This window comes from Carlito syrichta, unplaced genomic scaffold (genome assembly GCF_000164805.1).
Source record: "Carlito syrichta isolate Samal-C Ts95f unplaced genomic scaffold, Tarsius_syrichta-2.0.1 Scaffold315407, whole genome shotgun sequence".
NCBI lineage: Eukaryota > Metazoa > Chordata > Mammalia > Primates > Tarsiidae > Carlito > Carlito syrichta.
Window position 1 is genome coordinate 1681285 of NW_007259503.1, and position 27766 is coordinate 1709050.

The window sequence follows — 27766 nt, forward strand, 5'->3', positions numbered from 1 at the left end:
CTCAGAGCAATTTGTTGATATGTCTCTTAAACCTCAGGACTCACCGTAATTTTTGACCCAGCAATTCCGTGTCTAGAAATCATTTATAGGGCCATTGCCTTGCTAAGCTATGGTGTGGCCATGTGTTCCTTGAGCTATGGCCAGGCCATGTTTCCTGGCTTTGGCCCCTTTTCCTACCTTGGAGAGGTGAATCTTCTCTCTCTCTCTCTCTCTCTCACTTTTAAATAAACGATATTTTCTAAGCTTTAAAAAAAAAAGAAATTTTTAGATGACAAAGATGTATTTTAAAGCCTGTACAATAAAGTTTTAGGAAGAACAATTTATGTTGGAGAAAAATCAGAAGCAAGAAAGAGGAATTATAATAACCATACCCTTAGCAGAACAATGGGGCTGGAATACAACATTTGCCAAACACAAAGACCATGCACTCCCAACCATCCCTTCGTCTTGGGGTTGCTTTGTGTCCTTTGTGCCCATGCAAGGTCCCAGGCAGGAAAATGATGAAAGGTGGGTTCTCTTTACTTTGATTTTGGGAGAAATGAAGTGGATAAGGCACTGTGTAGTATTAGCAATACAACACACAATGCAAGATGTCCCACAATATAGATGGAGAGTTGTGTGTTAAGCAGAAAACTGACAAAAGTCCCCTATGGTTGACACAGAAAATTAGAACTTCAAATCTAATTGGTCTCAGTTCTGTCTTTGACAAGAATAAACTTCTGGCTAAAGAAGATAGAACAATTGTCAAGATGAAACTACAGTGTAAAGACAAACTGAGATTTACCTGGCTGTTCTAAATGAACTCATCTCTAAGACAGGACAGACGAAAATCTGGACTATTGATGGAACAGACAGATGAAATCAAATTGACTTCAGAGATTTCTGTAAAGGAAGTAGAGAGGTGCTAGAAAACTGAGCAAAATAGAGATTACTTTGGCTTTCAGAAGGGTAAAGAAGACTTTGAAAATGTTAGCCTTTGAGAAGACAGGGGATGTGTCTTAGTTCTACCTCATGTAAGGGTACTTTTATGTGACCTCAGGTTCAGGATTTTACTTAGAACCTCTGTATTAGTTTCCCAGGGTTGTTATGAACTAAGTACCACAAAATTCATGGCTTCAAATCACACACATTCATTCTCTCACAGTTAGAAAGGCTTGAAATCCAAAATCAAGGTTGACAGGGCTGTACTACCCTCTGAAACCTGAGGGAATTCCTCTCTTGCCTCTTCCTGGCCTCTGGCGGTGACCCCCAATCCTTGTTGTGCTGTTACTTGCAGCTGTCTCATTCCCATCTCTGCCTCTGTCATTACTTGGCCTTCTTCACATGGCATTTTCCTCTCCTCCCTGTGTGTCTCTCTTCACATGGCATTTTTCTCTTCTTATAAGGGTGGTCATCATAACAGGTGAGGGCCCACCCAATGGCCTCATTTTAACTTGATTATTTCTACAAAGACCATATTTCCAAATAAGTTCACATTCCTAGGTACCAGGGGTTAGGATTTCAACACATCTTTTTTGAGGGACACAATTCAACCCATAACAACACCTTCTTTCTTTCTTCTTATTTATTTATTTATTTTTTAGAGACAAAGTCTCACTATGTTGCCCAGGCTGGTCTCAAACTCCTGGGCTCAAACAGCCCCCCCGCCTCGGCCTCCCAAAGTGCTATGATTACAGTCGTGAGTTACCATGCCCAGTTCTCTCCTCCTTTTCTTTATCCCTTTCATTATCTTACTCTGTTCTGTATAGTATAGTCTATCCATCATTCCATTCTGTACCATATGTCTACTCCTCCAAACTCTTTCCCATATTTATTTTTATTGGGAAGATTATTTTTGTTATCCATATTCAAGTGACTCAAGGTAAAATGATGACCCAATTTGAAATTGACAAATGTAGCCTAGAATTAATAGATTGGATTAATATATTGGAAAATGCTTTATTAAGTGGCATATAGTCTTGGTCTAACTTTACAGGTATTATGCATCCTTTCTGGACGTCAGCTTCCTCATGTATAAAATGACCTCTATACTTCCCAGCTTGAAAATTAATAATGTGACAAACTAGAGTAGCCAACTCTCCTGAAACAGAGGTCTTTGATCAGGGACAATGATTAGGACAGCCTGAAACAAGCCCTACTGTTTGGCATAGTAGTAACTGCAAATAAACTATAGTATTCCTCCTTTTACTATTGGAGTAGACACATCAGCAATCTCTCTCTCTCCCTCTGTCTCTTGTTTTTGACTCACACTTCTAGGTTTTTTTCAAACCCTACGTCAAAGCAATCGCCAAAAAATAGAGGAACTGTAGAAGCAGCAGTTTCAAACAGTCTACTAGGCAAAAAGTCAAGTTCAATCTGTAGGTCTGGTCAGTGTTTCTGCTGCATATCAAAGAATGTGTATTTTTCATTTCCAGCCCATGTTGCCAAAGAGGTAATAACGAAGTGTGATTCTGTAAAGGAACAGCCCCGCCTCAAATGCATGTCCTCCTTTGATCCAACCAGCCAGATGATAGTTATTTTGATGTCAAGAGAGCAATGACAAAAGACCAACCAATGCTGTAACGTTTTAGCTGGGTGTGTGTCAATTGAGGACAGATGCCTGTGTCTTTTCTAATTGGAGGCTGAGAAGGTTCAGTTTCATTTCAGAATCCAGATGAAACAGTTGGTACTAAAAAAATCAGTTTAAGGGATTGAAGCTTCCAAGGTGTGAGAAAGATGAAAGTGTCTTCCATTTTTTACCATTAGTTTATGGACTAATAGCCTGCAAGCAGGAAGTTGAATGCATGTTTAAAAGCATTACTTTTTTTTCATTCTCTTTCTCATCTGCTTTGAATGAAAGCTAGTTTTTGTGCTACCTGGGGATAAAGCTACTTATAATTGTTTTTTAAAGAAGCGCATTCCTAGAGTACAATCAGATAATTTGAGTTGTGTTTTATTTCAAAGTGAAATAAAAAATTACAAACAGGATGGAACACCACTTAGCTTGATAATGCCAATTTCGTAAGTTTTATCCTTGCTTTTAATCTTACTTAATGACAAGTACTTAAGATTTTGCCTGCCTATTGTAACTGCATTCTGAAAGCTGCCAAGTTGCTCTGTTTCCTTCCACAATTCTACAATTGCAGGTACCTTTGATCTCAGATCAGGAAAGAGAATTGTCATGAAGACAAGCACCCTTGTTCAGCTGTGGCATGGACCATGTTGGCTTTTCAACGGCGGGGTTCGGGTTTTGCCTAAGAAACGATGGTTGAGCAACCTCAATTTCCCAAGAGAGTCCCATTTCTAAGGCAGATAGTCCTGATTTTCTGGTTAAATAAGTCCATCCCTGGTCTCCTGAGTCGCTTGCTAGGTGTCTTGGTACATACTCATTTAGGCAAGTTGAGTCTAAAACTCGTCAGACTTCACCATTTAGAATAAGGGCATTCACTCATTTTGCCTTACGGAAAATAAACAAATTCTGTCAAAAAATCTATTCCTAAATTTTCTAGAAAATTATTTGATTTAGGATGATAACTAACTTCCTAGGGTTGGTATCATTGAGTTCAGCCCTTCAGGATCACTCAAAACAAATTCTGGTTCACATTACTCTGGAAATAAAGTCACAACTCCCTAAAAGAACTCATGGGAACCTTCATATTTTAGCATCTGCTTTATTCTCTGGCACTTCAGCCATACAGAATCACAGAATCATCTCTGTGGAGAATGACTTTTCACTGACTCTTTTTCTGCCCATTCCCCCTCCATGCCATCCAGATAACTCTTGGCCATTCACTGCACGTGGCGCACAGCAGCTAAGAGCCACAGGTAACCTGGTTTTACATCCATGCTCTGCCACTTACTATCCATTTTAAGTTTGGGTTGATAACCTCATTTTATGCTTCTGTTGATTTACTGTGAACTGAGGACAAATTGCAGCAACTACTTCAAGGAGCTGTTAAAATATGCATTAACTAATGTATATAATATATGTAGATCATGCAGACTTGTGTCTGGTTCAATAATGCTTAGTTAAGATTATGATTCAGGCTTTAGTTTGGCTGTCACATTCCCCTGAGCCTTTTAGTCCCAGATTAGTATCCCTTCAAGTGTTCTGCTTGTATTATCATGTTCTTTTCCTTATTATATCACTGGTCATATAGTATTGTCATATGGGAAAGAAGTCTACGCTGAGATGAGGTGGAGCAGTCCTGTTAGTAGGTAAGTAATGCTGTCCCCAAAGAGTATTAGACTTCTCTTTTCACTCTCTCCTGTACTGAATATTTCAGTCGCTTGAAGAATGTCCCTTAAATTCCCAAACCGCTAACCCTCAAAGATATCACATAAAAAATTCAGTTTTCAAAGGAGGAAAAGAGGAAAGAGCCATGACTGTGGGACAGCCCATTCTTCCGCTCACTGGTTCCCCCCCCAACTTCTTTTCACATACTAATCGACTGCAGTGAATCCATGCAGCTGTTTCCTTTCACTGACATGTGGCATATTTGATTTTTTTTTAAATCAAGTGTCTCAATACAAAAAGCACAGGATGGCTTGCAGAATGCCTGTTAGAGTTCTAGTTCTGTTGTAGTTCTAATTCTGGCACAGTCGCATGTTTGGTGATAAATACTCAGATGTGCAGAACTCACAGACAGGCACATGTGTCTCATCACACATCTACTGTTGCTTCTAAGCCTGCCGTCCACATGCTGGAAACGCCAAAGGATATACACAAAAATCTCATTCTGTTAGCAGCTATGTGCATTTGGTGCTAGTAAATCCTGTTTTTCAGGCCCTGAACTTACTGTGAGTCAAGGGGGTGAGAGGCTTGACTGTGACCACAAAAGAGAGACACAGAGAAAGATGAAGCCTTCAGCAGCTCTTTTAATGCTTTCAGATATTGGGAAGTGAAGTTTTGTGTAGACCCAAACTCTGGGTATTTTTCATTTGCCATCCAGGTGTCTGCCTCTATGTACAGCCTCAATTTCTTTAATCTCTTTTGTCTCCTTGGTAACAAAGCAGCTGATCCATTTAGTCACTACTCTTCTCTGTCTCTCACTAAAGTTTTTATTGAGTCTTACACTGTACTCCCAAGCACCGACCTGTTCCATTTGCTTGTTAACTCTTTAGCAGTTCTGATACTGCAGTTCACATAGAAGTGTGTACAGAAGTGTTAAATAAATATATTGTAAATATATTGGCAACAGATTGGCACTTTTAATCTCCTTAATGGTAACTTCAGAGATCTTTTATTTTAGAGTCAAAAGGTTTCTGAGCAACTTTCAATTGTCTTCAATGAATACTCAACATAGAATGTTTTAACCTAAACCCAGGCAAATCAATATAACTCTCTTTCAGGACCACAACTGTATTAGGCGTGTGTATATTCACCCATGCATTTATCACACATTCAGTCCCACTATATGCCAGGAGACACACTATTAACAAATGCATTGGTATGGATTTGGAGGAAATGTATCAACCATATATTGTTGTTATGGGCTAAATTTTGTCCTTGCAAAGTTCACATATTGAACACCTAACCCCAATAGGCTTTTAAAGAGGCATTAAGTTAAAATGAGGTCGTTAGGGTGGGTCTTAATTCAATTTGACTTCTGTCTCTTTGGACAAGCAAAGAGATACTGGGGACATGTGTATACAGGACGACCCTCTGAAGGCCAGAGAATAAGGCCACAAAAGAAAATAAACCTGCTAGCACCTTGATCTGGGATTTCCAGCCTTCAGAACTGTGAGAGGATCAATTTCTGTTGTTTAAGTCCTCCAGTCCGTGTTATTTTGTTATAGCAGCTCTAAGCAGGCTAACAATCGTTGATAAATGTGTGGGCCTATGTGAGTATAAGAGAAGGGGAACTTGATCTGGTTGAAATTGGAGACAGGATTCAAGAGAGACAAGAGAAGATAATACCTCACCTAAACATTAAAGGATATTTTTATAAGCATTTTATAGAGGCATTTTCTAAAGGCTTTCAACATTGAATAATATATTTGTATTTCATGAGAATCCAACATTACATGCATTACGTGCATTTGTGGCATTTGTGTGGGGCTTTGCACAAGTAAAAATAGAACTTGGAACAGTGTTTTCAATTTTTTTAAAGGAAAGTCCAACTTTATTTTAAACTGATATTATATACATAGCCTGAACATAGAAGCCAAATTTTAAATGGCTCTCACTGAAATGGGTATTGGGGCCTCAGATCCATTCACTTACTCTCTCACTTCCTAAAATAATTCGTAAGGCACCTTTAGATGCCCTAAGGTTCTAAGAAAAGCTATTTTTCTAGATAGCACAGGGCAGGATATTCTCCATGCCAAGGTTGGAGATCAATCCAACTGCAGACAGAAACTGAAGCCTCTTTCCAAATAAGAGTTGAGTTCTCATGTCAGAAGTAACCTTTCAATTCTTTAGTTCACCTTCCATGTAACTGCAGAAGACACACTTCCCTGAAAAAGTTCAGAAAAAACAAGCCAAAAATATTCCATAGTCTGATTCTGTTGAGGACCCTGGTTCTATCCACAGTCTAAGCAGAAGGTGTGCCAGTTTTATTGATGGGGACAAAACATCCAGTAGCAATCAGGAACATGTATTTTTCTAAATATTTATCTCTCCATGTAAATCAATTGTGTTTGGGTGGCAAACAGTTGGCTGAGGATCTTTGCTGTTGCATCACTAGCAAGTATCACTGTAGTTCCAGGAAAGATAGACACATCCAAATAGAAGGTGACTCGGTTACTGAGTGAGTGCAGGCCATAACAGAAAATGGAAGCTAGCTGGTGCAGCAAAGGAGTGAAGGCCCACATGAGGGTTGAAGTGGTAGAAATGGGGAGGGGAGCTCATCCAGAAACCACTGTGAAATGCTTCCAAATTCCCAGGTTGTTCCTCTGAGAGTAGAAAATTTGAAACAGAGATTTGGCAGGGTGTGGTGATTGGGAAAACCACCATCACCCTGACCAGTTACATGTTCTACTGTTGCCCCAGCTTGGCAGTGAGCTTTCTGACTCAGTGGAGAAGCGATTGCACACTGAAAACTTGGCCTGAGTGTCCCCTCCAAGGACCCCTGGAAGGCTGCAGTTAATCAGCAGACTGGTCTGCTGGTCATCAAGGGTCACTTGACATTTTGAAAATGTGTTTTAGATACCTGGGAAAGTCTGTGGATACATTCTTTCAGCATCCCTACAGAGTTGGAACAACCCAAGGCCAACGGGACATGTCAGGCACTGCCTCCACACATGGAACCATTTTGCTCAGGAGCCCGGGCCAGAGTGTGATGAGCTCGTCTTCATCCGGCTGTCTGACTCGGCTGGAGGAAACTAGAAATATCAGGATATTGTGGATAACAAGATTGAAAATCAGACATGCTGGGAGTCTGCAAACCAATAGGACAAGAACAAAGGGAGAGTGCAGAAGAGGGAAGCTCCTCTAGCACCAGAAAATCATGCAGGAGCTAAAGACTTTCTGTTTATCCCATTGCTCCCTGCAGAATGTCTGGGGAGAAAGCAAGCAATTGTTCTGTTAGGTCAAAGTGCGATACTGTCAGCCAGGCTTGGAGGCTCAGCCTGTAATCCCAGCACTTTGGGAGGCTGAGGGGAGTGAATTGCCTGAGCCCGTGTGTTCGAGACCAGCCTGGGCAACTTGATGAGACTTCATTTCTACAATGAATCAAAAAATTAGCTGAGTGTGGTAGCTGTGCCTGAAGTTCCAGCTACTTGGAAGGCTGAGGTGGAAGGATCGCTCGAGCCCAAGAGGTCAACTCAGGGGTGGCCGTGAGCATGCATGCCACTGCACTCCAGCCTGGATGACAGAGTGAGAATCCAATTCAAAAAAAAAAAAGTACATTACGATCATCCAGTGTTGGAGACCAGCTCCAGCCGGGTTCAGGGTACCCCAAAGGTGGAGACGGCGTCAGCGATTGGGGGGAAGAAGAAAGAGAGAAAGAGAGAGAGAGAGAGAGAGAGAGAGAAAGAGACTGGACCCCAGTCTAGTGCAGAAGCCGTTTAATGGGAATTACAACTGGTCTTTTATACACAGTCGGGTGTGTGAGGGGCGTCCCCCACCCACCAGATGTTCTTTCAAGTATAATCCCATAACTAATCGATGAAACCTTAATCCATTTATTCAATTTCAATAAATCCTAAGATCATGACCCAGAAGCCTGTGACCAATACTAAGGCTCTTAGATGTGACCCGAGTTTGAATTATAAGTTGTGTGAAAACCAAAACTGCAGTTTGTGGAAGTATGGGAGTAATGAGCTTCTAAAGTTAGCTTGTGTTTGTCCCGGTCTCAGAGTTTTTATGTTTTGAGTTCACAGGAGCTTAATCTGATTAGTGCTGAGTAGAAAGGGGGAGGAAATGGGGTCAATAGCTGCAGAACGCATCCTAGTGGTCTCGGGGTCAACGACCCTTCCTGATCCCTAATGCTCAGTGGGCCTCCGTGGCCAGCTCCCAATAATCCAGAACATTCTTAGAGTGACTAAAACACAGGGCGTCTCCTTGGGGCCTGAGTCAAAAAGCATCCCTTCCCATGATCTGTGGGTACATTATTACTCTGTGAAATAAAGTAGAAATGAACACGTCTTGAAAAAAGTCTCAACAAGAGAGGGAGATGAAGGAATAAGCCATTTCTTCTCATCTTTCCTTACAAATAGTGAGTGGGGAGTTTGTGTGGTTGTTGAGTGAACATAAAGCCATGTTTTAAAAAAAAATTTAAGGTTCTTGGTAGAATCAGTTCTTTTTCCCTTCCACATGTCCTCCTACTAGGATCATCTTCCCTGTCCCCTATTAACAGCAGTGCTACTTTCTCATTCCCTATATACCCAAAACAACAAAAATACCAGACCCAGGGCATCCCCACTCTCTTACAGAGGATTCTTCAACTTGTAACTCTTTTTATCTTCAGGGTTTACATAGTTCCAGGCACAGAATAAGAAATGACAATACAATAATAGCTGTAAAAAACACCGTAGTAAGGACTTAGTAGGAAATCAAATCTTTTGATTCTGAAGTAAAAATAGGTGTTATTATATTAATACTCCCACTTTAAAGAGAAGAAAACTGAGGTTTAGCCAGGTTTAGTGAGATTAACTTGCCTAAGGTTATGTTGTTAGGAAGTGGAGCTACTTGTGAATTGAGTAAATGAATCAATCTTCAGGCCGTTATCTTTTATTTGCTTGTTTGGTCTAGTTTTCATTTATTGGTTTTCTTTCTTTTGCTGGTCTAGACTCCATCATCCGTTTCTTCAGAACTTACTCTCAGTAGCACCATTGTCCCAACTTTTCCTTCATATTAACTACTCGGGAAAGCTTGTTTTATGGACAAAGTGAACCACATACGTTCTCCGCTCCTTTACAGCAGCTGACCCAGACTTCGACATACTGTTGTCAGGAAGCCAAGGTCTCTGATCTCTATTCTGCTCTTAGCCACATTTATCAATTTTAGTACAGATGCCTTGTCTTTTTCTGATTCTTTTAGCTGCTATCTCACAACTTGACTCTCCTTCTCAAATCCTCAATTTCAATTTGCCCCCTCTGTTTTCCCATCCATTTCACAGAAAAGGTGGATGCTACCTAGTGTGAACTCTCTTAGCTTCCTGTCTTCATAATGATGAAGATAGATTCACTGGTAACACGTTGTCATTCCACACATCCTAACTTGAGTTTAGCAGTGTCCCTCTTCTCTCAGATCGTATGAACCCTTAACTCTGCAGCAACATATCTGGATATTTTGTTTGTGTATTTTTATATGCAGGTCATTGGGTATTGACTGTATACTGGGAGAGTCATACAAATGATAGCATGAGAGCCAGAATGCTATCAGCTGTATCTCTATCACAATTAAGTAATGACTTAAATGTCTCATTCTCTTCATCTTCTAGTTTCCAAAGGAGTTATCCTAAAAATTTACCCTTAGCCTTACCTCTCATACTGTCAGCAGACAGCTTTATTTTTCTTACACCTTTGGAAACTCACCTACCTCACTTGTCCTGACATTCATTCTGTCATTCACTCCTCCTATGGAATGAATTGGGTTCCCCCCAAATTCTTATCTGGAGACAGGGTCTTTAAGGAAGTAAATCAGATTAAATAAGGTCATAAGGGTGGGGCCCTGATTTGATAAGACTGACATCCTTATAGAAGAGGAAGTGACACCAGGGGTGTGAACGCACAGAGGAAAGACCAGGTGAAGAAACAGTGAGAAGGCAGCCATCTGCACACCGTGAGAGAGGTCTCAGGAGAAACAAAACCTGCCAACCTTGATCTTGGACTTCCAGCTTCCAGAACTATGAAAAATAAATGTTGCTGTTTAAACTACCAAATCTGAGGCATTTTCTTATGGCAACCCTAGAAGAGTAAGACAACTCCTCTTGTTCATCTATAATATCCTTTTCTATGTTTTAGAGTAGAATCCTTCCATGTCTTCTAGAACATTGCTTTACTAGTTTTTCTCTGTTTTTAATCATCCTATAGCTTTTTCTGTATCCTCTTTCTTTCACAGCTTTTGGCAGGATGATTCCTTCTCATCCTTCCCAGTACCCACTTCCAATTCTCACAGTATCTTGTAATGAAGATTTCTAGTTGTCTTTTATTTTTCATGGAACAGAGCATGAAGTTCAACCAAAAAATTATATTTCTTTGCTTCCTTGTAACTTTTAAGTTCTGGCCCATGGGATATAAGTAAAATGCTATTTGGAAATTTCTGAACAATTTTCTTAAAAGAAAAGGGTGTTTCTTTTACTTCCTTCGCGTTCTTACTGTCTGAGATGTGGATTCTTGCCTGCTTCTTTCAGGTGGACTTAGGACTCTGTTTCTCTATCTTTCCATTGCACGTTGTACAGACTTTTATTATAGTTATAGTAATGAATTATAATTGTTTATTTTGACATATGAATTCTCACTGGGCTATAAGTATCTTTTGATTTTTGCATGCCTCATGTTATTAGTGAGCCTAGTACAGAGTAGGCATTCAACATATACATTTTGAATGAATATGAATACAAATGATTGAACCTATGGATAGCTTTGATCATTATAAACTCTAGGCCTCTTTTTATCAAAATTCAGGCCATCAATTAGTCAGTCATCCTTGTACTTAGTATAGGGCTTATATTAGTTATAATACTCTGTTAAGAGGAGTGTATATATATATAAGATAAGAGTTGAATCTGATTTGAGGCTCTTGCTATCTAGTAGACTAGAAAATGTATGTGCCAAGTAACCATAATATGAAGTAGAAAGTAAGAAGTACCATAGGAGAGGTACGCAGAAAGACTGAGTTCAGAGGTGAAAGAGGAGTCTTTTGTTCAAAAGGTCAGGGAAGACTCTATAGAGGATCTGGCATTAAACAGGGCTTTGAAGGTGGGTGAGAATTGAGTAGGTGAGATTGGAAAGGAGACTGTTTCAAAGAGAAGAAAAACTGGATTGTGGAAATTATGTGGTGTCATTACACAGAAAACAGAGCACATACAAGAGAAGTGTTATTAGGAAATAAACATTGCAAAGGAGAGCTGGAGTCAAGTTATGGGAAAATCTGGATTTACTGCTGGTAATGGGAAAGCCACGGAAGATGGCCTTTTGTGAAGGCTAGGATGTCTCAGGTCTTGAGACCTAAATAACTAATTAGTCAAGTTGTCAATCTTTCTCTTTGATTTTAGTTGACTTAATCATGTTTGTAAAATAGGGAAGGTGGGGAGCTGAATTTTCTTAGTGGTATCAAATCTCATTTCTTCAGAGGACTCCAGTTCGTGTTAATGAAATGTCAGACCAGATCCTCAGAGTATTCACAGCTAAATTCTGGTTGATGACTTTCAAGAGTGAGTGATGTCTGCAACTACACTAATCTCCAGAGCTGATGTCCCACTTTAATGGGAGACTTGAAGGTACTTTGCCAAGGCATTAACCTGAGCCGCTATGGGTCTTGTTCATGCTGCCATTATTGTGGTTGGATGTAAGCAGATGTTTCTGAAGAGGCTGAGAGGAGTTTCTTTATTCAGATAATTGGCAAGTGCTAGGGTTTTGTAGTCAGGTGGAGTTGGGTCCAAATCCTGTACAGCTCTTACTAGTGCTGTCTCTGTAGCAACTTAATTTATCTCTCTGAGTGTCAGTTTTCTTCACTGAAATACTGGCTTATAATTTTTAGTTCAAGGCATCGTACAGTTCAGTGTTTTTCAAGCTACCTGTGGTAATTTAAGTTCCAATCTGTTGCAGACTCAATTTTTTTAAAGTTATAATCTGTTGCAGATGGTTACTTTCATAAAATACAATAAAAATGAATTACTAGGAAAAAATTAAAAAGATACGCAAGATATAAAGCTGTTGTTGGATTCCACAGACATGAGTCTTGTTGTAGGTCTAGAATGAGAGATGATGGGGCTAGGTTCTGGGGTGGGTCATCCATTTCTTGCAGGAGACTTCAAAGGAAGCCATCACAGGCTAGTTAGGCAAGGGAGATGAACCTCTTCACACAGAGAAGGGATGCTTCAGTTGGGAAATAAAACATATCAGATTTGGGGTTCAAGATTTCCAATTTCATCAAAATCTTCTGATATGTCTCCATCCCAAGTTTTACGGTCACAGTTCTTTTTCAATCAGTGTCATAACTAACATGAGACTCATGAGATTGAAAATTTCATCTGTGTTATAATTCAGTCACTCTCAGGATTAGACTTCTGTTTTGCTTTTAGAAACTTTGGCCCTATAGTTATAGAAAATAATAATTTCTTTTGGTTCATAATTCAATTTTTTAATCCTTTTTGCAGATCTTTAGCAGTAAATAAAGCCCTGAGCTCACTATGCTTTTCCTCTAAGTTCTCCAGTGCACTTAGAAGCAAGCAAGCAACCCTACTATACTCTCCATTTTCACTAGAATAATCTGTATGAGTAAACTGAAGCCAAGAAATATGAGCTGGTACTCATGAAGATGATCTGGAACCTGGGCTGGGCTCTGTATTAGTCAGCTAGGGCTGCCAAAACAAAACACCACAGACTGCGTGACTTAACAACAGAAATTTCTTTTCTCACAGGTCTAGGTCTGGAGTTAACAGAAAGTCTAAGATCAAGGTCTAGCCAGGTTTGGTTTTTGGCTTGCAGGTGGCTGCCTTCTTGCTGTCTCCTAACATGTTGGGCACAGTGGGAGAGAGAAAGAGAGCTCTCTGGTGTCTCTTCTTTTAAGGACGATCATCCTATTAGATTAAGGCCCCACTCTTATGACCTCCTTTAATCTTAATTCACTCCTTTTAGGCCTGATTTTCAAATGCAGTCACATTGGCTGTTAGGACTTCAACATAAGAGTTTAGGGAGAGATAATTCAGTCCACAGCCATCTTTTACCATCTTTAATTTTCCAGATTCAATGATGTAGGTCTCAAGCAGGAAAAGCTGGGGTTCTTTGTCACAGGAGTAGACATATATCTGGGACAGGGGTTGTCAAAGATGAAGAAGAATCCACGGGAGGTAGAATAGCTGTGAAACCATCATTGTCCTACAAGACCTGCTAGCAAATAGTGGCACGGGCCATGACTTGCAACTGCACCTGGTATCTCTGCAGTGACTTTCTGAGTGTAGAAGCAGTATGGCTGAAGCCTCCCTTCTGCTTTCCAAATCTCATGCAAAATATCTCTTGTGGCCTATACTCTGAACTGTGCGGAGAAAGGAAATGTAATTCCAGCTTATCTAAATTGACACAGTAGGGAGAAACCAGGTCATCTAACACTTTTATGCTATGAAAGAAAAGAAGAATGGGAAGTTATTGACAGAGTGACATGATCTGACAGATGTTTTTAAAAGACCGGTCTGGTAGAAAATCCAGTGCAGCAGTGGAGAGTATTGCGTGAGACAATGGTGGCTTCACCTAGTATGGTAGCCCTGGTAATGGAGATGTTTTGATGAACTGAATGTGGAGACTTTGGGTGAGTGAGAGTTATCAATGAATCCCAGGGTTTCAAGTGGAGCAATTGGATTAACAGTAGAACAATTAATATAGTTGGGAAAGACTAGAGTAGGAAAGGGTTTGAGGGATCATTGCACAGGCATGGATGTACTGAGCTAGAAACAGAGACAATCCACAAACCATGGCTTAAATAAGGGAAGAGTTTATTAGTCTCAAACACCAGAAGTCCTGATGTAGTTATTCCAGTGCTAACAGAGTAGTTCCATAGTTCATCAACACCATATAAGATCTCAGGCCTGCCTTCTTTTCCTTTCCCTTCCTTCCTTCCTTCCTTCCTTCCTTCCTTCCTTCCTTCCTTCCTTCCTTCCTTCCTTCCTTCCTTCCTTCTTCCCTCCCTCCTTCCCTCTCCTCCTTTCTTCAAATGTAGGATTTCCTTCTCAGAGTTGTTGCCTCATTTTTGCAAGAAGGTTGCTAAATCTCTGCCCACATCCTGAGCATGAAAAGATTGAAAAAGACAAAGGCCAAACAAGCATGTCACCAAGACTACCCTTTTTAAAGTGATTTTCCCAAAACCACACCAAGTGACTTCTATTTGCATCTTATTGGACAGAATAGAGTCCAATATGACACTGTAACTAGAAGATTGCTAGGAAGTAGGAGATATGTGAATGGGGTTTTGGATCAACCATATGTTGGATGTACAAGTATGAGTTAACTATGAGAGAGCCAAGTTAAATTGTCAAGTAATCAGTTGGAAAAATGGCTCTATACCTTGGGAGTGTCATACCGTTGGCCTATCTGGCTCACCCAGATGAATTGAAATGTGAAATAAGTTCTGGCAAGTGTGCTGTTATCTCATCCTTCAAGCATAGGTCTATGTGCACGTGTGCGTTTTAAAGAGTGAAACTTGAACACGATTGCCAACCTAACAGCTAAGTCTGCAGGCTGGGCTAATATACAGAATGAGAATAGGTTATTGAGATATGCACTATCACACCTGCAGATGTCAGCAACCTGCTACAAAACTGGTCGGAGCTATTGCCTATCGTGTGACCTCTGAGCTTAGACTGGGTTGTTGTGAATGATAAAAAGAATTATACTCGTTTTGTAAATCAGAGTTAAACTATGACCTATAGGCCAAATCAAGTCAGTCTGTGTAAGTCAATTGTTATTGGAGCACATCATGTTTATGTGTTGTCTATGATTGCTTTCTGCTAAGCAGCAGAATCAAGTTATAGCCACAGAAACCATATGACCTGAAGAGCCTAAAATATTTCCTGTCTATACCTTTACAGAAAAAGTTTGTTGAGCCCTGGTATAGATCATACTTCTGCTTATGTTAATTCCAGATTAATAAATTATGGTGTAGGTAGGCTAGGCTTCATATGGTATATAAGGGATTGTGCATACAGAGGGTGCTAAAAATGTATACATTTTAAGAAAGGATCAAACTGTATTAAAATTGTAATACTCAATATATACCGATAGAAAAGATGAATACAAGTCATGTTTGACTTCTGCAATTACAAGACGTGCTCATAGTGGTTACCCTCGGTGTCTAGACACTTCTGATTACGGTGAACTAAAAGTAATACATAGATAACATCTCTTAAAAATGTGTATACACTTAAGCCGGGCTCGGTGGCTCAGCCTGTAATCCCACGCCTTTGGGAGGCTGAGGTGAGTGGATTGCCTGAGCCCGCGGGTTCGAGACCCGCCTGGGCAGCGAGACCTCATCTCTACAATAAATCAAAAAATTAGCCGGGCGTGGTAGCACGCGCCTGTAATTCCGGCTACTTGGAAGGCTGAGGCGGAAGGATAGCCAGAGCCCAGCAGGTCAAGGTTGCGGTGGCCGGGAGCAGCCACGGCACTCCAGTCTGGGCGACAGAGTGAGACTCCAACTCAAAAAAAAAAAAAAAAATGTGTATACACTTTTTGGACACTCCAATGTTTGAGTCTAATTATTAGAACTCTCATTTGCCCTCTTAGTTTTCTTGCTGTGGAGACCTTCCCTTTCTGTTAGGTGTCCTTTCTTGGATACTCATGAAATTTGTGGACTCAGAGGACTATAAGAGCAACAAAGATGTGGGCATACCCCCCAGAGCAACGCTAGAAGTCATGCAAGCATGCTTTGTCACCCTGCCCTGTCATCCTAAGGGAACATTCAGTCTTGTTGATTATCTCATGGGTTTAACTCTGCTCAACCACTGGAGCGCTTAAATGAAGCTTCAAGGAAATTTTGTTAAAAGTGCTTGGTTAAAATCAAGATTCTGGCTGGATCTTCTGGCTCCAAATAGGAATTTCCAAATCAAATACTGTAGTAACCAGAAGACACTTCCTGCTAATGACTGTACAGTAGCTCATGTCTGGTCTCTCTATGCTTACAGAATATCAGACAGAGGAAATGAGTATAATTAATGTGGTTTAATTTTAGAAAGAAGCTAGATGGTCAGGGTCATATGCTGGTTATAAAGTGTCTTTTCTAAGGTTTGAGGAGGGAAGTAGATATCTTGACTGTATTACACCAGCATTTCCCCAAGTGTTCAGTGAGATAATACATTAGGGGAAAAACGGTTTATGATTAAATACTTTAGAAAATGTTGGCTTGAACAGATTCAGCCTTCAGCTTCACTTAAGCACTCCAGTGGTTGAGCAGAGTTAAAACCATGAGATAATCACCAAGACTGAATGTTCCCTTAGGGCAGGGTGACAAAGGACTCTTGCATGACATCTAGCGTTGCTGTGGGGAGCATGCCCACATCTTTGTTGCTTTGAGATCCTGTACATGTCAATGTTCATAGTAGATCTTTGATAGAAAGACATTTTGCATAGTATTTTTCAAACTTGCTTGATCATGGAACCCCTTTAACTAAAAGTACCTTTACAGAACTAGTGTTCTATAGATCATTCTTTGGTAAACACTGATTCAATCACCTGCCTGACTGCCAGGCTGTAAAACAGATCACTTTTTCCAAGTTTCTTTGAAGAATGCAGTTCTAGGTAAAAACCCCTCAATCATAGGTATGAGTAGGCCTTTACTAGTTTAATATATTTCATAGATAGGAGATGAATTTGCCTGAGCTGAGATATGAAGAACTATTTCGGTGGGTGAAAAAACCATCAAGCAGTGGAAGTGTCATTTGACCTGGAGTCACAACAGGTGGAAGGTATGATATTCCTGCCACTAACCAGCTGTGGCTTATTAAGGAAGTGACATAAGTCATCTGTATCCTAGGCTCCTGACTTGTAAAATATGAAGAATAATACTATCATCTCAAGGGCCCTTGGTATAGCTGCGAGGAAACAAATTTTATGTTCTCGAACAAGTTAAGAAAAGGGACGTGAAAAATTTATTTAGGATGGTTTTACTGTAACATTGTTTTTTTTATAAAATAATTTTATAAAAGAGTCCATCAAGATATTATATAGAAAATACACACTAAGGTAATATATATATACACTTCGTAAAAATAGAATACATCTTGGCAATTGCTTACAGAGTCTGTTACCACCATGTACAGTGTATTGACGTTTAATCTTTATGTTAATTTGAACACATGAGATTAAGAAAAAAAACAAAGGCACCTGTCCCATTGGTACTTTTAAAAAATTGTTTTCACTAACAGAGAAAACAAATCTGGAATGTAAAAGTTACGGAGCTAACTGGATGGACGCTTATACCAAAATGTTAGAGCAAAGATTCATGCCACGGATAATTATTTGAAGACAAAGTAATACTTTTTTCTATTATCATACATAGCTCAGCTGATTTCACAAAATTACTGAAAATAATATCCTTGTTCTGATGTTCACTCAAAGTGAGCACCATTTGGGATCAAACAAATCTTCTAGTGGCTGTGCTGCATTTCTAAAACAAGTGTTTCTTTTTCTACTTGAAATGAAAATACGCATATGAGTCCTATTATTAAGTATCAATATTTTTGAAGTCTTCATAAGTTATTCTGTAAGATTTTATCAGAATATATAACAACTAGTTTTATTATTCTAAAAATAATCAAATGCTCAAAAATTTACTTGACTTTGAATTGGCTGTTTTTTGTTTTGTTTTGTTTGGTTTGGTTTTAAGGAAAATGATCTTAGCTACTATAAAACATCACTGATATATTCTGTTAGATGTTCAAAATAATCTTTGGGAAATAACTGCTCCAGTGTAATAAATAAAGAAAATAATAAGCAACGTTTCTAGACCTTACTAAAAGATACGTTCATGGTGGAATAATCAAAATATCTCAGCAGTACCAAGAAAGGCACACAAAACAGAGTATAGCACCATTTTCAAGTTGCCAAGATTGCAACTGTTCAAGAGACAGAAATCTGGAAGGGGTTTGATTGCCATGATTAATGCAGTATAAATATGTGAAATGGGCTTTGCATAGTTTCTTAGTATGGATAGGCGGACACAGCTATATAAACTATGAATGTGGTCTGATATTCAATGGTCCCATTGGCACTGTAGGATAAGGCTCGAACCCTCATGCGGTAGGTCTCTGGTTCTCGCAATGGTCGTGTTGTATACACTACTCCTTTCAGGTTCTCATCCCTTAAGGCAAAAGGGACCATCTGGTCCTCATCTACCATGAGAAAGGTTGTCCTGGGATGCATCACTCCATCCTGTGTGTATGCAACCAGCCGGATTAAATCTTGATTGGCGGTTATTCCAAATGGGAGGGAGACAAGTTTGTATTCCAAGGCATATGGGCTCAAGGCACATTCCAGATCATTGGGTGGACAGTTCTTGAGGCAGAACCTAAGGACAACAAACACATGAAATACACATAGTTATCTGGAAGCAGAAGAAGGCGTGATGTAGGTGATCATGGTCCATGGCAACTTTAAGGCTTTGCATGCAGAAGACAGTGTGACTTTAAGAGCAAGTAAGACTCACCCCCTGTTCCATGCCATTAACTCAAACCAGATGCAGAGGGCTACAGGAAGATGCCATTGGAGAAGCAAATGTCTGTGATCTAGCTCCATTAAAATCAGAAGCATTTGAGCCATTGAAGTAAGCATGAATACTAAAGGAGTACTTTATTTAAAATAAAAAAGCTTTGGAAATCAAAGCATCTTCACATATAATGGAGACAAGTACCATACTTCTTAAAGAGAGGAATACAAGAATTTTAATATCATAGCATCTATCCTAACACTGTTTATAAGCTGAAATATGATATTTTGATATTTGGTTTAGTATTCTAAAAATAATAAAAGATCAATTAGGATTTTGGGGTGAGGAACTTCCTTTTGTAATTGTCCTTCACATTATTATAGATAAAAAGACAATATTTTCTATTTCCAGAGCCCACACTGACTGTTTTTGAGTCATTGTGACTTGTAAATTGTCTGCCAGAAATCACTGGTAATAAAGAGGAAAAAAATGCACAGAGGACTATTTTATGAAGATATGGATTCTTCAGTTACAGTATTTTTAGAAGTTTTATAAGTCTGTATTTCTAGTGTTCTCCTTTCCCATCCTAGTTTTTGGTAGATTCTGGGCAGTTCATACTTGGCCATGTTACAGTGACTTGGTAGGCGTCACCAAGAGGAAAACAAAGTGTAAGTTCCAACGAGTATTTGGTTTCAGAAACAGCTTCTTATTCGCAAAGCCTCTCCAAGATGAATATTATCTCTTGTTTTCAGGTACCCTATTAACTTGGTACCTGGACAGAGTACAACATTTCTGTCAGGGGAGGGAGGAAACAGAAGAGTAGTTTATTCAGAACCCAGAAAAGGCTGTTTCAGACAGCAGGAAATGGAGGCAAGATGCCATGAGAAAGGGCAGACAACTGATTCATCCTAACTCATCCCCATTCCTTCTCTCACGAGTGGTGAGTCAGCACGCCACCTTGAGGCAACACAATCAGAATGGAAAATTTTGGAGAAAGGCAGGTTCTATCACCCCACAAAATGCTCCCTGTGGAGGCAGAATGAATTCTAGGTGTTCCATGGTGGATTATACACTGGGGTGACTGTTCCAGGAAACATTGGCAGCTGCAGGATGAGCTCATTTCTTGCCCGCTCATTGAAGAAAAAACACCCATGACTCCACATCCCCCTGGAGTTTTTGACTCCCTGTGAGTTAAATTTGACGACAGGCAAGGTTTATACTGGTCATGAAGAGGAAGGATTTGCAAAGGCAAGTCCAGAATGAGAAGGCAAGACATACCCTGAAACAGTATCCCGTTGGTAGTTGGGTGGACAAGGTGTATCGATGCACTGGAAGCTTCCTCTCATGTTGAAGCACATACGATTGGGCCCGCAGCGCACATTCTGTTCCAGACACTCATCGATATCTAGGGACAGCACAAGCACCAAGCAGGATCAGCAAGGAGGGTCAGAAGAGGCCATCACAATAAGCGTGTGGCTATGTGACCAGAATGTGGAGGGTAGCCTTCTCCCCACCGTGAATAGACTTGGTAGTCACACCTAAGCTGCTTCAACCACAAAATGGGGATCATGATACCTGACGGCTCATTTTCCAGAAGGTTTTGAGGACACATTTCTTTAACATGTAAAAAAAAACATCAAAAAATCAGAGCTATAAGAGTGGAAGAGGAGCTGTTAAAAGCTCTCTTGTGTCTCATATATTTGGAAAATAGTGTGCATTTGAGTTTTATAAAGCAAACAATATTTTAAATGCACTATGATGAGCTAAAAATTTAAAGGACGCTTGTGACTATTTTTGCAAAGTGAAGAATCTCCTTAATGTGTGAATGATCCTTCCCCAGCATTTTGTTTTATAAGTTCAAATTGTTGAGTGGGAAATGCATAGTAGAAATTAAAAGAGTCAACTTATAAATTCAGGGGAGACAGTACAGGTCAGTCCGATCTTGGGGAGAGAGACAAAATCAAAAAATAAAACAGGATCAAATGAAAGACCCAAGAACCATAATCCAAGTTTGATCAAATAGAAGAGTTCAGCTAAATGTGAACCGTGCAGAGGTCAGCCTCAGTTGCTAAGGTTATGGGATGCTCTTCCCAGGGAAATAGCAATAGTATGTGGGAAATATGCAAGGAAATTCTTCATTTTGTTGTTTTCTACACAAAGTTTTTAAGTAGAAATACACTTAAATGCTTTTTGGAAAGAAATGTCCTTAAGCCATGATTCTCAACTTGTGGTCCATATTTGAATATCAGGGGATCCATGAATGAAAATGTTTGTGTGCCTGTGTATGCGTGCAGGTGTGTGTGTGGGAAGGATTTTCTGGAAAAAAAGTTCATAAAGTTCAGCAAAATTTTTAACGGAATTTTGAGATCCCAAAGTTAGGAACTATATTTTAGAGCAATGTTTCTCAAATTGACACATTAGCATATCACTGATGGTGGATGAAAGCTATCTAGCAGTATGAGGGCAGGCAAATATTTCAGAAAATCAGTATCTGTATTCTCATTTTCCATAAATTCTTCTCTCTGAAATCAATCTGTCTGAGAACTTCTTGTGGCCTGGAGGTCTCCATTTCCTTCCCTTTTCCAACCTTCTTCTGCTTTACCAAAGACAGGTTTCCACTAACCTCAGAGCATAAATGAAGGGTGAGAATATCAGTAATAATTATTGATGGCGGCAGGCCTTACTTTATCATGGCTACAAACCAATGGTTTTAGTGCTCTATTTCAAATTAGATTTCAGATTTCAGTTGGTTGTCATGGGAACACCTACTAACACTTTTGTTTGAACAGAAAAATCTGAGACTTTTTTAACAGTCAGTCTGATTGGTTTGACAATGAGAAAAGGTTTTTAAATTATAGAGAGGTCATCCTCCACTAACCGAGAGAGATAAACTTATAGCTCCAAAGTTTTGATTGGAATATATTGAAAGCAAGCGCATTTAAAATAAAACAATGTCAGCATTCACATTTTTGCAACTGTTTTAAACTTATGCTAAGACCCTTTGCAGGTTAATTTTTAAAAGAATGAGTGAAGTGTAATGTTTTCAAAGTCTGGGTCAAGGAGCTGCATATAGGCATTTGTAACACTCCTCCTTTAACGTTTAAATAAATACAGGTCCTGATGTACAGCAGAGAACAATGACAAATGAACTCAAGTCAGTTTTCTGGAAAGACGGGCCCTGAGGGTCAGATGCACTTCTGTCATGGAAGCCCTGCTAAGAATAATGGGCAGTTGTAACTATAGTGCATTTCATAGTAGCAGGTAACTTGGTAGCTGCATAATGGTATTTATACTGGACTTGGGTTCAAGTTGCGAAGTTCTTTTGTGAATTTGTAAATAACTTGGAATATTGATATGAAAGAGAAGAGAGAGAAGAGGCGCCAAGAGACAATATGTTAATCATGTACAATAAATGCCAAACTTTATTTTAAATTAATTAACACTTGCACTTCTTATCAAAAATAAGCATTTTAGATTTGGCTCCAGATTTAAGTTAAATATTTACTTAAAACTTATTAGCAGTCTGCACAAAGTAAAAAGATACTGGGCTAGAATGACATAGAGTAAATCACATACTTGTCTTTTTCACCATATGTGCTGACAATGATGTAATGTGCTTTTTATTTCTAGCTTTATCCTAGAATTAGTTTTCCTACAAGAATAAAGCACAGTGTGCAATCAGTTTTTATTTCAGTTAATTATTGCCTATTGTCTCTGTGAGACAATTTTTAATTATAATTTTATCTGTCAGGAGTGATCCATCTCCTTGACAAAATGAGACTGTCTCTGAGTAAAGTGAAAAGCCCCCTAGGAAAATGTGAAGGAAATTAAAATAGCCTTATCTTCCTTTCTCTCATTAAAAAAATGTCCCTTCACACACATCCTCCAGATTTCATTTGGTCTCTAACTTTTCTTTCTTTCTTTTTTTTTTTAAAGAAACTAGGAATTATTGAGAGGACAGAGAAGTTCCCACAGTGGGAGGGGGCCCGAAGGGGAGACTGTCCCAGTCTCTAACTTTTCTAGTGAACTCATGCAGAAACATGGAGACCAGTGGACTTCAGGGCCCATGAAAAGGGTGTCATGGAGGCCAGAATTGGGACACACATCTGTGAGCATAACAACAGTTATCTTATCATAGAGTTTCCTTGGCTGAATATGAATCTATAAAGAAATATCAGAATCAAATGTACAGAGTGTTTGTCCATAGTTCATAATCATGCACACTTTTCATAAAAAAGCTTTCCTAGGTATTGAGATACTGGGCCTCCAGCAGGAACCCACTGCTGACTTTGGTCTATTCCCTTCTCCTCAGGGTCAGGTATCCTATAGGAATTCACTCCACTAACTCTACTCATTGGTTGTTTTTTTGTTTGTTTGTTTTAAAGTTGGGGGGAAAAATAGATAAATTGTGTTGTCTTCTGTTCGCTTTTTTTAAAGAGACAAGTCTTACTATGTTGCCCAGGCTGGTTTTTTTTTTTTTTGAGTCAAGGTCTCACTCTGTCACCCAGACTGGAGTACAATGACACTCTCACAGTCACTGTGGCCTTGACCTGCTGAGCTCAGGCAATTCTTCCATCTCAGCCTTCCAAATAACTAGAACTACAGGTGTGTGCCAACATGCCCAGCTAATTTTTCTTGATTTATTGTAGAGATGAGGTCTCACCAAGTTGCCCAGGCTGGTCTCGAACGCTTGAGCTCAGGCAATCCTCTTATCTTCGCCTCCCAAACTGCTGGGATTATAGGCGTGAGCCACCATACCCAGCCCAGACTGGTCTTGAACTCCTGGGTTCAAGCAAACCTCTCACCTCGGCCTCTCAAAGTGCTGGGATTACAGATGTGAGCCACCACGCCCAGCCTGTCTTCTGTTCATGGACAATGTGGTGATGTCTATTTTTTAGCAAATATTATAAGCATATTATGATAGAAATTAAAGAATAAGCATTTTATAACATAAATATTGCAACAAGAAAAGAATCCCAAAATGAGCTTAAAAACTTGTATATTAATTACTTTCGAATATACAAATGAATTAAACCAAGTGCTTCTAAATACTTTAAAAATGATTAAGAATATGCATACTTGAGACATTTGTCTTACAGAAAGTATAAGTAATTCAGATTCTTGATAAAGATTATGGGTTATTTTTCTTAAAAATGTGGATGAATAAGAACACCAATTTTTAGTGCAATGCTAATATAATGTTTCCACACTTTTAGAGTTAAATTAGTGGTGCACAAAATTAGCATAAGTATCTTTTAGTTTCTCCCCTCTGCTTCTTAGGCAATTCTTGATTAGTCACGCTTTTTGTTTTTCATTTTGCAGTCCAGAGACTTTGGTTTTTGACTAGAGTCTCTGTCTTTGTTAAATGTCAAATTTACTCTAATTTCCCTTTTATTACTGACATTTCTATCACTAATGTATAAATCTTTAAAAATAATATGTGAATTAAAAGCAGTCTTTTGTGCCTCATAAATGCCTCAAACACTTTCTAAAACTATAAAAAGACTGCAAGTTATTCTTTAGAATACAGACTTCTTTAAAAGGCATAATTGTTTTCTCTCATGTCTTTTTAAAACCACAAAAATATGTAACCCATTTAAATTGCAAACATTTCAAGTGACACACCTGTTTCTGATTTGTTCACATTATTTTCCACTCTGAAGCACAACTGAAAGCGGAAAACGTTTTGAACTAAATGAATGACAAGAGCAATTAAAAAAAACTGGCATAATTTAGAAAAGAAGAAATATATTCTAATGAGAATACAGTATAACCCTTTCAAATCTGGTTAAGGGATCTTGCATTTCAGGTGGTTATTCTAAATGCGTAAGTTTCTACCCTTTCCTTCCTTGGTTGCCTGGGGCACCTACAGTGAGGGTAGTTTAGTGGAGGCAAGGCCACCCCTTCGGATAAACTCTTGGCTTGAAGAACTGGGAAAGTTATAAAACATGGACAAAGTGCTTTCACCCCTCTGGCTGCCACAGGGTAATGCCCCTGTTGTTCACAGCATTCTAGGAAACACGCAAAACTATTCTAGACACATGAGCTCTAAAGTCGAGTCCTATCTCTGCTCTTGATTGTTCCAGGACATTGAGGCTCACATAATCTCTTAGAGAATTAGTTTTAGAATGGCTACAGATTATCTAATGGGTATGCATTAGAATGGGTACAAATTATTGCCCTTGATATATCTGTTGTACTGCTGATTAAAATAATAGTTGCTTTGGAAAATGGTAATGCTACAACATAGCATTAGAATGTAAATAAGTTATTCCAGTACTTCAAATCTGAGTAAAACGTTCTGCATGGGGTAGGTTCATAACAAATGTTTGGTGATTAATGGCCAGGAGTAAAGGTCATCACTGAGTTCACGTTCCTTCTCCAGCCCACAGGATCCAGTGGGGGAATCTCAGGGAGTGTGAATAGGTGAATGGGTGGAGTAGGGGTGGGTGGGGAGGATCACGGTAGTTAGGTGAAGCCATCGTCTGTCCTGGTCTTGCCTCCTGGAACACATTTTCTATGAGTGCATCCTAGCAAGTCTTTTGTAAATCCCACAGAGAGGGAAAATTTAATCTAAATTTGATTGTTGCTGATGAAGCCCTCTTTTGGGAATTTTTCTTTGTTATGCTTTACGAAAGGTTATAGCTTGTATATAACAAAAATTAATAAAACCCAGAAGCTTAAGACCTACATGATACTCCTAGATTTTGTCCACAGAATTGAGGAGGTTTCATAGAAGATTTTAAAGAGCTATATTCTTATTTCTCTGTATACATAACAATATAATACACCTCACCAAAGTACAATGCTCCTTTCATATTTCTGTATTAAAAGGAAACTACTGAGACTGTTTTTTTCTTCCTGCCATCATTATACTTTGCTTGAATCTCTGTTATAGAACCTGTAACATTATTTTGATTTGTTTACATGTCTGTCTTCACTAGACTGTAAGCTCTTATTTATCTGTTTAAACCTTTTGCATCCTGCAATGTTGGCACATAATTGTTCCACATTATTTGCAGACTCAACGAAAGAATGAATCATTTAATTGATTATCAACTGATCACTCTAAAGATAAGTCTAATTGAGAGAAACAAAATATAAAATAATGCCTAACACAAAGTAAATTTACTATATACTCTTCTTTTGTTCTTTCCTGTGAGTGCAAAGTTTACTGAGTACTCTTTATTTCTCCTTCCATCTTAACTCAACTGTGCAAAATGTTTGAAGAGATCTAGTTCCATTAAGTCTTAAAAATATGAGTCAATTTAGGCATTCTTGCTCCTTCTACTAAAACCATACCCAGAATGTTTCTCAACTGTTTTCTTTGCTTAATTGTTCTCGTTGCTTCTCCTACTTGCAAAAACAATGTTTGAACACAAGACCAATGGAAATGGGAGAGAACAAGAAGCAATTAGGAGAATGATCATTCACAAAACCGTCTCACACTCTCCTATGTTTTCAGTCAAGTTGCAGCAATAAACACCTCAGTGTTTTCTCACCTTGACATGTCTTTCCATTGAGTGTGAGTTGATATCCAGGTGGACAGATGCACTGATAGCTTCCAAAGGTATTTTTACACTCGTGCTGGCAGGCGTCTGTGTTTTCACATTCATCAATATCTGTTCAGAAAGAAAGCAGAGGGTTTCACCAACCATTCAAGACAAAGGCGGACACTGTGACAGAGCCAACTATCAATGCTCTGTTGATTAACACTAGACAGACTGCTTGGTGATTTTACACTCATGTTCAAAAATGCTCAGAGTTGTTTTATATCAGAATTTTTCTAATGATATAAAATATTAAAAATAGTACAGTATACATAGTACTATGTTATAAAACATGGACATTTCTTCTGTGTATAAGCACATATAAGCTGAGGCCCCAAATTAGTCAATTTTTGTACTGGTTAAAAAAGTAAGACTGAAATGACAGAGAAAAAGGATTTGGGCAAGCTCCTAAGCCAGTGAAGTATGAGACTCTTGACAGAATGGAAAATTTACCTAAAATATAGAGTTTCTATTAAGCTTTATGGGAAAAAGGAATATTCATTTTTATTTTATTTAAACTTTGCTGTCTCTTTCTCTCCCTTCACTGTTTCCCTTAACACCCGTGCATAGCTTCCCATAAACAGATAGCATCATGTGGAAATATTTTTATTTTGTGACAGAAATAGTCATCAAACTTTTTGTACAATTATAAAGTACTAATGACAAATATATATATATATATATATACACACATACACACAACATACATTTGTGTTACTTTTGGCAGGCCATCTAACTTCTCAAGATCCCAGTTGATTCTTCTGCCAAAAAGGAGCCATTGAGACTGTCTGCCCTACTTCACAGGTTTATTAGGATTATATACAGTAACATGTGGGAAGGATTCTATAATCTATAAGGGGCTATTGTTATTACTAAACAAAGCCAAGAAAATAGTAAGAAAAAGGAAGGTAAGAATAGATGATAATTCAGAATTAATTGATATTTGCTTGAAGGACAAAGGATATGATTTAGGGGGCTTAAGATTTCTTGACCCAATTGTGTTCTGCTTTAACATTAAAATTTGCTCATGATCCCTGAGCACACACCAACCAGTGGAAGACTTAAGAGGGTATGAAATCAAATGGGAGCAGAAATGCTTTAGGATAGAATTAAAGAGAAGATAAAGTAAAAACTGGAAGATGACACACTGCAAAAGGATCTGCTCATTTTGTACATTTTACACATGCTGAAAATATAATTGCAAGGACTCTAAATCTGTTAATGATAAACACTCATCAAATATTTGTTTGTCAATATTTTTACATTATTTTAGTTAACCAAAACATTCATTCCGTGACTTGTGTGAGTAATGTTTACTTTTTTCCTTTAAAATCTGCTTCATAAAATAACAAGAGAAATTTAAATGAAGTTGAGCTCCAAGTAGTCAGCATAGAGCTTTCCAAAGTATACATTTTAAAGTGGCCCCAAGTGTGAT

General features: G+C 38.8%; 1 protein-coding gene across 1 annotated transcript in view; it reads right to left on the reverse strand.

Moving 5' to 3' along the window:
* Positions 1 to 17216: 17216 nt before the first annotated feature.
* Positions 17217 to 27766, reverse strand: part of HMCN1 (hemicentin 1) — a 467592-nt gene continuing 457042 nt past the window's right edge. The window contains exons 105-107 of the mRNA XM_008072785.1: positions 26284 to 26403; positions 20060 to 20186; positions 17217 to 18643 (exon numbers count right to left, since the gene is read on the reverse strand). Coding sequence (XP_008070976.1) covers positions 18277 to 18643; positions 20060 to 20186; positions 26284 to 26403 — 614 coding nt within the window. The 3' untranslated portion in view covers positions 17217 to 18276. The remainder of the gene's footprint in view (positions 18644 to 20059; positions 20187 to 26283; positions 26404 to 27766) is intronic.